The sequence below is a fragment of the Typopeltis vanoorti genome, chromosome 6 (assembly GCF_054136105.1).
Source record: "Typopeltis vanoorti isolate ZY-2024b chromosome 6, IOZ_Tvanoo_1.0, whole genome shotgun sequence".
Taxonomy (NCBI): Eukaryota; Metazoa; Arthropoda; class Arachnida; order Uropygi; family Thelyphonidae; genus Typopeltis; species Typopeltis vanoorti.
The window spans coordinates 72159767-72170413 of record NC_143554.1 but is presented as its reverse complement, the minus strand read 5'-3'; the positions used below and the strand labels follow the sequence as shown (position 1 = coordinate 72170413).

Here is a 10647-nt window from a genome sequence, read left to right as displayed (position 1 = left end):
CATTAATGGTGTCTGTTCACCCAAAATTGTTGGAATAAGAGAGATCTGGTTGGATGAGGATGACATTCTAACAGGAATGGAGATGGAAATAGTATGGTGTGTTTTGTAAAGATAGAAAGGGTGAAAATGGAGGAGAAGTGCTATTGATGATAGAGAAAGAATTATGTCCATACAAAGTAGAGATGCAAGAGGGAAATAGTGGCGGGAAATTGTTTTGAGGGAATATGGTGCGAGATAGAGATGAATAGAATGAGATACTTAGTCTAATGTTGTTATAATCTGGTAATGTGGATGGCAGTGACCATGAAATGTATAATCAACTTAGCCAAGCAAATAAGAAAAGGGTGATCATTTTGAGTGATTTTAATTATGGCAATACAATTAAAATCACTGCAAGCTGTCTCCTGAGCTTCTCATAATCACTAGTGTTGTAGTTCCCCAAATACCCATTCCTCGCTGATGTACTCACTCTGCTGGCAACCACCCAGGTAATCTTCATGGTCATTCTCACCAACTGGAGGGTGATGTTATGACAACATCATCTGATGAGATGATCAAATCCAAGATCCTCAATTCCTGTGTGCCCTCTGTTACATACTGCCAGAGGTAGTTATTATAAGAAGACTTGAAAAGATTCTCTTATTTCTGTATTTCTGTCGCGCCTAAAAAAAAAAAAGGTTGTCTCACGCTACATGAAAGAATTTTAAACGTTTTTTCTTTGTAAATAGGTAGCGAAGGACTCTATTCAGCCTTGTGGAAACTTTTAAACGTTGTATTATTCATTTATTTGAATCGCCAATAACAAACTCTTAATATCTGTAAATAAAGTATGCATTCTAACTTTAGCGTTCTGGAATAAATGCTATAATAGATATTTTTTCGTGATAATGCAAATGATAGAAAAATCTGATGATTGGAAAAATGGTAATAACCATTACTCGTTGAGTTCAGAGTTGAAATGAATATAATTTCACAGTGGTTGAATATTACTAAATAAACATTTTATAATTATCTATTGCAAAATAATAAACAACAGTAAACATATATAAACAGAAAAAATAAACTAATAGAGCCTCCGTAGCTCAGTCGGTATAGACGAAGCCCTTTGGTCGAAAAGACCTGAGTTCGATTCCCGACCGTGACGTGAGGAACTTTTATCTGGTCTCTTTCGGATAAAGGTGAGTTAGCCGGTCTCATACGGAGGCAGAGGGTTTTTTCACCGGGAAACTCGGGTTTTTCGTCCCTCAGAACAGGCAAACGGGTCCTGTGAACACACACACACATCTTCAGTCATAATACACTCTAATCCTTCATTAAAAGGGCTCCTCCCGTCGCCTTGCCGTCCCCCGTCCCTTCCTAAGGGTCGGGGGAAGGCAAGGTAACGGGAGGAGAACCCCATACGAAATAATAATAATTCGACGCTAATGAAGCTATTCATTCTAATCAGTTCAGTTATAAATCGAATAATAAGAATAATGTTTCTAAACCAGAATAACATATAAAAGAGCAGATTTCAAAAGCGAACTATCCCCCTTAAAACTCTAAATCAAAATACCTCAATACTGTGCAAGAAAATTCTTTTGATTTCCTTTTCTACAAAAGGAAACAAAAATCATATCGATAGCCTGAACAGTAGCAACTTATAGGCAAAAACTTTAAAAATATACCGATTTCAGTTAAGTATAATTATCTCTAGCATCGTTCAGAATATTTGCACAATGTATCATGGAAATCAAACGACCTTAATTGACCCCCCACACACACAGATATGAATGGCTATCAATGTACAATACTTATTTAATTATGGAACATCATTTACTTTTGGTAATTTTGTTTTCGTCTTTGTAAAACACAATTACGTTAAATGAAATGATACCAGGTTTGGTTCTTATAATAGTTTATTTGGCATATACCTCCCTATATCAGCTGATCATCACTTGGGCCTGTCAAATAGTATTAAAGTGGAGCAAGAGTTGTTAAGTGAAGTATCTTCAGAATGTTCAATAGTTATAGTAAATCATAAAAAAAGATTTTCTTTTAATTAACATGGATGAAATGGAATTTATGCTGATACGGTTACTGAAGTTGAAACAACTTTTCTTCGTGATTTGACCGAAATTTTCAATGATTGAAATTTGTGGTAACGTAAGTAACAGTAATGTGCGGCAGGACAGATCAATACAGCGAATAAGAACAATGTCGCCATCATTCCTCCACAAATGATAATTCTTCCTGAAAGAAAAAAAAAAGTAATTTCTTTATAGTCAGAAATAATATTCTAAATTGAATGATAGAAATAGAATGCCGTTGAATTTCACATTCGATGAAATCAGACTCAGCTCCCATACCGCTGAACTCACTTACCACATCCGCCGTCAGCACTCAACGATTCATCACTCAGATCACCACAATTGTTGTGACCATTACATGCTAGACTGTTTATAATACACTTGCCGTTTCTACAAAGGAAATAATCTAAATCGCACGATGGGCCTGAAATTGATAAAATAAATATTCATTTTTGAAGTCATTCCATTTTTGGATATTTTCCTAAGAAACTTATTTTAGAAAGCTTTTGGATTGTAATTAAATAGAACATGCAAAAAATTGATCCATTTTAACATTAATTGTTTAGTTTGGGTTATGCGAAAAATATTTCAAATTATAACAAAGTATTTGTGTATATTAGTGGATAAACTCTCTAATACCCTTTTTCTTTCCCAGACACTGTTTTAATGCTGACTTTTGAAATCGGCAACAGGTCCGCACCTCTCAGTGTTGCCAAGATTGAATGTTTTCTCGCGAGGCTGATAGATGATATTCCTAATTGCGATTGGTATTTATGCACTCGTATGGTCTACAGTCTACAGTCAATTTTAATCAATTACTAGGTTATAAACTGTAGTTCTTTTTTCTTTTTCTTTTTTTTTTTTTTTGGGAAGGGGGGAAACTCTACTTATGAAAAACTCGATTTGTGGATTTGGCTGAAGAAAGCTCGAGGAAAAGTTTCTCTAGTCGGTAATTGCTTCCTAATCTGCAAGTCTCTGTAAACTTATCATCACGAGTGCTATCATGGGGGGGGGCACTCATGCATCACATAATAGTATCGTAAAACCGTAATGAACCTCTTGTGTATAGGATTAATATTAAAATGTGTGTGTGTGTGTGTGTGTGTGTGTGTGTGTGTGTGTGTGTGTGTGTGTGTGTGTGTGTGTGTGTGTGTGTGTGTGTGTGTGTGTGTGTGTGTGTGTTTACTCCTCATCCCTTGAAAAATTTTTAAATCAGTTGAATAGGGTGAATGCGTAATTATAACTTGCTACTTTATCAGTTGTTTTTCCTCTGTTGTGCAGTGAGCAGATGCATTGTCATAACACGTATCTTCTTACCATAACGTAGGCACCGATATTAACTATCAAACTAACCTTCTTTAAAAAAAAAAAAAAAGTTCATTAATTAAAACCATTCCTTCAGTTTAGTAAATGAAAATTTTACCTTTTGATTCAACCATTAGGCTGAAATAACTAAGGCCCAGAGACATTTCTAAATAATTAATTATTGACTCCCAAAATATTGATTTTGGAATTCTCATGCAATGAAGACTGATTTTGTTTTAGTATTGAGGCCGCACTAAACTCTAATACTGATCCGACAATATATAATTTTATTACTGGCAGGTGTAATTACCTTCCTTGTAAGCTGTGAATATGAGTTGAAACCCAGTCCCATTAAGGACTCCATCACTACTTTCACTTGCGTAGAGGAAAGACAGATTTCCACTGGAAGAATAAGATAAACCTTCGTAGGGAAAATCATGACGATGACACAAAACATCTCGAACATTTCCATGGAGAACCTGTAAAGAAAAACTGCTTTCTGCGAATATGCTACTTTATAAATAACTATAAAGTATACTCCTTTTTTTAATACAGTGATTTTCTTTTTTAGCAACTTATTTTTTAGCAACTTATTTTTAGCAACTTTCGTACAAGATTTAAATAACATGGAGTAATATGCTAAGTAACATTTAAGTAACATGTTATCTATATATGTATATGTATTAAATATGTAGTATAGTGTTTCGTTTTTTTTTTTTTCCACTCTAACCACATACCTTCAGGTAACCTTGACAAGAATGACTAACAAAGTCAATCTTTCTTATGGATACAGTAACCCCATGGTTTTCTGGAGGGATGAAGGTTATTTCGCATTTCCTCATAGGAGAATAAAATCCGGAAGATGTTGTTAACATTACTCCAGAAAATTCTGTTCCATGTCCAACTTGGTAAATGACTTTCTGTCCATATTGCAAACATCGATCTTCAAGGAAATCTACATTTAAAACGAAAGAGTCATGATGCAGGATAATTAAGACATGGTATATGTGTGTTTAAACTTTCACGAAAATCAGTTAGTATATACTTATAGAAAATGGAATAAATACTAGAAATGAAGGAACTATTCAACTGTTGTTTGTATATGGGGTTATATCTTAAATCTCTACATCTTGAATATCAGTTTCCCCCCCTAGTCACACTTTTGCATTTATTGTATCCTAGAGTTTTACTAGCATATTTCGTCATTCACGATACTCTTTCAGTGAACCCCAAATTTCGATGTCCTCTGTGATGTATGTGGTCTCTTTCATACAGTTTTCAGTGGGAAAAAAGTCATATGTTTTTAATCGATGATTTGAGGAATCAGGATTTCACTCTCCGAGAATTATCTCCTGTCCACCAATGCGGTAATATTTTATTTGAGCTGTTCTCGCACACTCATCTAACTGCAAGATAAGTACGAGTAATGGAAAATTGACTCATCTTTTTTTTTTTTTAAATAAAAAAAAAATCACGGTTCATGAGGTTTCTCAGTAAGTTGGAGCAGTAGCAAATTATGTTCCTGTGATATAGTTTCAAATTAAAACAAAAAAATGGACTATAGGCCTGCCCTTGTGAAACAGTACAAAACAAAGCTTTAATTTTTGTAGAATTCGTTCATCTTCGATAACATTATGGGAGGTGGGTTACGTTCTCTGTAGACGAATTTTGTGGCAATTCACTTTTCTGCTTACTTGAAATGGTTGCCTCGTTATTATAAATAAACCGTGCAACATGCCATCATTTTGGAGTTTCTTTTGAATACTGTAGCCCAGTGGTTCTCAAACGTTTTACCTTTGAGTCCCACCTGACAAGAGAAAACACTGTCATCCCCCCCCCTGCGCCGGTTTTATTTAACAAAATAGAAGTCTTACTACGTTTGGCGTTTTATTCAGTTTATTTTGTGTTTTCTACGTACTATTTAACAGTTTTAAAGAGGTAAACAAATCAGCACAATTGCACTGAAACAAGTGACAATGATATGTCATTAAGTCGCTGCTTTCAGCTGCCTGGAAGAGGATGCGGCCGCTGCCGAACTATGAACACTGCCTCTCGCGTTTTATAAGTGCGAGTGACGAAAATAATTATTAGTTAATTTGAAATTCATGATAATTAAAACCTGTATCATCAAAAGTTTTTCTTTCTGTATTTTTATTTGTTGTTATTTTTAAAATTGATTTAGGGCAGTTTTAATTTTTATCTGTAGGAAAGTATGCTGCTCCCCCCCCCCTTTCAAGCTATTCCCCCCCTGTGGTGCGCGCGCGGCGCGTTTGTGTGGTTTTTGGTTTTAAAAGCATACATGCATTTGCAGACCTAGTTGGGTGAGTGATTAGCGCATCCGCTTTCCACCAGCAGGCTCCAGGTTCGAGTCCCACCGTGGGTATGGATGTGTGTGATTGTCTTTAGGTGGGAGATCAATTTCATTATCCAGTGTAAGACCACCGCCCTGCTTATCGGAAGCCTGAAGTGACTTGAAAATGTTCCATGTTTGGTCTCTAGAGCAGGGTTTCCAACTATCTAAAAAAATAATACGAAAAAATATATAAAATTGATAAAAAAAAATTAAAAAGAAAATACTTAGCCCACCCACAGAACAAATGTACTATAGGTTTGCATATAGCCTTTTGTGGTCCACATAAAAATATTTAATTAATATTTTTATGTGGACCACATAAAAATACATACAGCAGTTGGTAACATTTTATAAGCAAATGCTTTCTGAGAATACATTTTTTTGCTACAAATTCAAACTGAAAACTAAAAACCATTTGTTGAATTTAAAGACGGAGCAATTTTCAATTTACATTTCAGTAGCTTATATTTTAAACTTGATGATAATAGACATACAAATATATATGTATATGTATAAAGATAAGCCGAAATTTGAAACGTTTTTATGTCACGTTTTTTGTCTCCGGCTTACTCGGGGGGGGGGGGGGGTAAGCCGGAGACAAAAAACGTGACATAAAAAGGCTGAAAGGAAAGTTTGTATTTTCCTTTCAGCCTTGTGGCTGATGGTGTAGTGAATATGCTACTATAATAGGGATATGATTATGAAGCAAGGTAGTTTCCCGTTGCCTTCCTTGCCGTAAGTATATTTATGACTATAGTCATGTGTGTGTTCAGGGACATCAAGAACGTTTGCCTGTTTTGAGGGATGAAAACCAGAGTTACCGTGAGAAAAATCCCCCGTATTAGACCGTATGAAACCATTTAACTCACCTTTAGTCGAAAGAGACCAGATAAAGGGTCCTCACGTCAGAGACGGGAATCGAACCAGATCTTTCCGACCAAAGGGCTTCGTCTATACCGACTGATTAGCAAAAAAAAAAAAAAAAAACGAATTCCATCGTATTAATTCTTTCTTTCTTTCTTATATTTTTACAACAACCTTTGGTTGAACATTTTGAACATACTGAATTAACAGAACGCTTTCTGTCTGTGTCTCCATTTTAAATACGACATAGCTTCCAACGTTAAAAATAAAAGCGAGAGACAGGGTTTTTTATTATTTTAATTTCGCAGTATTTAATTCATTTCTAATAAACACATAGATCGATTTTTCTCACCGTTTTAAAATGTGTATATATATATATATATATATATATATATATATATATATATATATTTTTTTTTTTTTTTTTTTTTTTTTTTGAATAATCTTGTACTTGATTGTAAAGATGATTGTAGCCGTAGTTGATCCATAGGAAAAGACTAAAAAAGTGAAGTTTAAAATACCAGCTACTGGAGTATAAATTAAAAATTGCTCTGTTTTTAAATTTCACAAAAGTGATGTTTTCTTTAAATCTTAAGAAACTTCTTTACTTTAGTTTTTTATAAAAATGTTATGTAAAAACAATGCATAATGCGAGTTGCACAATCTTAACTGTAAGCGCGAAAGGATGTTATTCCCATTTGTGACTGACGCAGTTAATTTCCGAAATCGAACGGGAAAAGGCATGTTCGGGAAATGCGTCATTGGCCAAGTCACTTATCGAACATTGCCATTCTTCATAATCGCTCGTTAGTTAATTTACTTATTTGTGGTCTTCCGATAAAACAAATAGTATCCAACGAAACAAAGTTACACACACTCAGAAACGAAACAAAACAAAAAAGTTGTTAGCGTGGATTAGTTTTGTGATGCTTTAAAAAGAATAATAATTAATTGACACGAGCCTTCTGTGAAAATTGTAGTCTCTTCTTTTACAGTTTATTTATTGATCTTATAAATATCCCATTATGATTCTCAACGACACAGATCTGATAATGACTGTGGATTTCATATACAAAAGTGAAATAAGTATTTAATAGGACAAACTTTCTGCGTTTCTTAGTACTGCGGAAAGTCTAAATATTAAGGGTTTTCCACAGGTTGCAGGTACTTCTGATATTAATTTGCAGGACGAAGTTCATGATCATGACTTGAGTGCACACGCCTTTTTCTTAATGCTGTACAACAAAAACAACATGGGACAGAATTACCACTGTGAGCAAAAAGAGGGAGATATCGAAGATTTTTCTTAGCAATGCTAACATTAAAATTATAAAGGAAAATATAACAAGGGACACACTAAGGGGCTTTAAAGATATTAATGTGGAGGTGATAATGTCTATCACAAGTGAAAGAAGGTCAGAGTTATCAGCACCTCACTATCCACTAATTCGGGTTTCTATTTCTCATTCACCCTAATTGCACCAGAAATTGCTTCCATTTGAACAGAGTTTAATGATGACAGAAGGATCGCGAAGATACAGGGATTGAAATCCAAATATATCAGGAGTAAAATTTAAGCCAGGTTTAGATTATACTCATAATATATTCTGACATACATCTGGAGTACCTGATATCATTGAGCCAAGTAATCATGAGCTGCACTAGCAGCACCCTCAACTACAAGCCTGAATTTCGCTCAGGACAACAGATAGTGTATCTTCTGACAGTCAGTACCAAGATGCCATGTTAATTCTTACAAATCAAGTGCCAATTTTATTACTGTTGGAGTAGTTGGCACTGAAGCACATTTAATAGAATCAGGATTATGTGGAAAGTTGTGAATTAGTAGTTCTTCGTTCTCTACTACTTCTGTTATCAACTTCCAGTCACATTGTTCATGGTTGAAATCGCCATTTCCGTCACTTCTAGGTTTAGATTATACTCGGTTGGAGAAACTGAGAAGCAATAACAAGACCTTGCCTCCGAACGGTGTTTTGAAAGAAACAGATGTTTCGTTTGTGATGTAAGGAACACAGCTTTGGCACTAGATCGTACACAGAATGTAGACTCCATATAATATTAACTGAATTCGAGGCCTGAATAGTTAATTAATACGGGTGAAGAGGGAGAGAGGAGTTGGTGTTGTTGTTGTTTGGGAATTCAGTTGTCAAGAGATACAAAATCTGAAGAGGTTTTAAAGATGCGTTTGAGAGGAGCAAGTTATTAAATTGACTGAAGCTGCGAAGTAAAAAGGAGAAAAGTGCAGGTGAATCGATTGTGCCACGTAGTTGGACTGAATGATTTGCGTGATGACCTAAAACGGAATTTGAAAGTATTATTAGAAACCGCAAACCATTAAACTACTTACTGTAGTTAGAGTTGTTAGTATATTGCCCAGATATGATAGTTGAGAGCTAAGAATAAGAAGAAGAAGAAGGATGCTAATTACGAACAGTATGATAGTAAGGATGTCTAGGAAGAGAGCCCTTGTGTGTTGATCTTTGGGATAAATCTGAGGATAAAAGAAAAGAGCTGTTTGTTTGTTGAGGACGATTTGCATCTGAGCAAAGAGAGACAGTGAGAGGCTGGAGAGATTGCTGTCGGTTGGATTAAATAGTTTGTCTAGGCAGAAAAAAGAGAGCTAGACGGTAGGTTTCCGAATGTGGGTTTTCAGGTGGGATGCATGATGGATTACAGAGATAATCTTGAAAAACCTACAGTAGCGAACAAATTAATCCCAAAACTCACATTTTAAAGAAAATTTTTAATTTCTCAGGAAAATAAGTACAAAAATTAAACTCCAACTTTACCTAATAATTGATGTGCTGCTCTGTTCTTAATAAGTTCATTAATTCTCTTACGCATGGATTCTGCCAACGTAGAATACATTTTTCTTATTTCTGCATCTCCAAATCATACTTTTATAATGGATTGTATTAAGTTATCTTTTGTTTTATAATTTAATTTTCTAAGTCTCTTTCTCACTATGGCCTATAAATTTTCTATTGGGTTAATGTCAGGAGTGTTACCTGGCTACTGAAACAATTGGATGTTGTGATTTCTGAGGAACTTTTTCACTTTTTTTGAAGGGTGGCTTGGAGTGAAATCCTGTTGTAAGATGAGCTCTTTGTCTTTCTGGATCCGTGGAACTACTCTTTTCTCCAAGATTTTCATGTATTAGCCACTTTTCATCATACCTTCAACAGGCATAAGAGGTCCTGGACTGCCATGTGTAAAACAACCCAAGAACATCTTTATAGTTGGGATGTTTAGGAGCATGTTGAAGGTGGGTGGAAGAAGTCTTCTCAGCCGCTGATTTACGAACATAGGGTACTCGCTCTCCTTGGACAAAGAAATGGCTCTCATCTGAGAATACGAACCTTTTTCCGCTTCTCAACAGTCCAACCTTTGTACACTTTTTGTCCACTGGAGCATTTTTTTCTGCATAGCCTTCGTCAACAGTTGTTTCTGTTTTGGTCTGCAATTAAGGCCGTACTTACTTCTCCCGAGGCGGGCGGAGCCCAAATCGCTAGCGTGCTCCTGGGGTCCCCTCCCTCAAATTGGCACTAATTTTTCGGGGTCCCCAGCTAAAGCCTCGTTCGCCTGTACTACCCTGCCTGTGGGCTGGACCGTCATGTCAGAAACATTAATCCCACTAGCTTCCAAGTCTCTATTTAAGTCTACAGCAGACAATCTTGGATTCATTTCGCTTTCCTTAACTAGTAAACGATTTGAGTGTAGTTTTTCTTTTTTGCTCACGATTTCCTTTTTTGTCAGGAGAATGAATTACCTGTCTCCCTCAACCTCTTTAAAATCTCATTAACAGTATCAAAACCAAAACCATACTCATTAGCAATTTGTATTTGAGTCATGGATGTGTGTAGAGAAAGAGTACACATTTTTGAACTCTTTCAAGATGTATCCATTTTATAGCTACACATCACGAATAAAACACCGCGAAATGTCAACTTGTTTACACTATTAAAAATGCACAACACTATTAATAAACATCGTAGAGACGGTTAAAACACGGCACTTAACCAAAATAGTGAACCA

At 35.5% G+C, this 10647-nt stretch overlaps 1 protein-coding gene across 3 annotated transcripts in view; it reads right to left on the bottom strand.

Annotated features, from left to right (window-relative positions):
* Positions 1 to 1904: 1904 nt before the first annotated feature.
* The window catches only part of LOC150105536 (uncharacterized), a 31366-nt gene continuing 22623 nt past the window's right edge, over positions 1905 to 10647 (bottom strand). For all 3 annotated transcript variants that reach the window (XM_090394256.1, XM_090394255.1, XM_090394257.1), the window contains 4 exons: positions 4112 to 4329; positions 3685 to 3853; positions 2365 to 2493; positions 1905 to 2232 (listed from right to left, as the gene is read on the bottom strand). In XM_090394256.1, the coding sequence (XP_090250382.1) occupies positions 2063 to 2232; positions 2365 to 2493; positions 3685 to 3853; positions 4112 to 4249 (606 nt within the window). In that variant the 5' untranslated portion in view covers positions 4250 to 4329 and the 3' untranslated portion in view covers positions 1905 to 2062. The remainder of the gene's footprint in view (positions 2233 to 2364; positions 2494 to 3684; positions 3854 to 4111; positions 4330 to 10647) is intronic.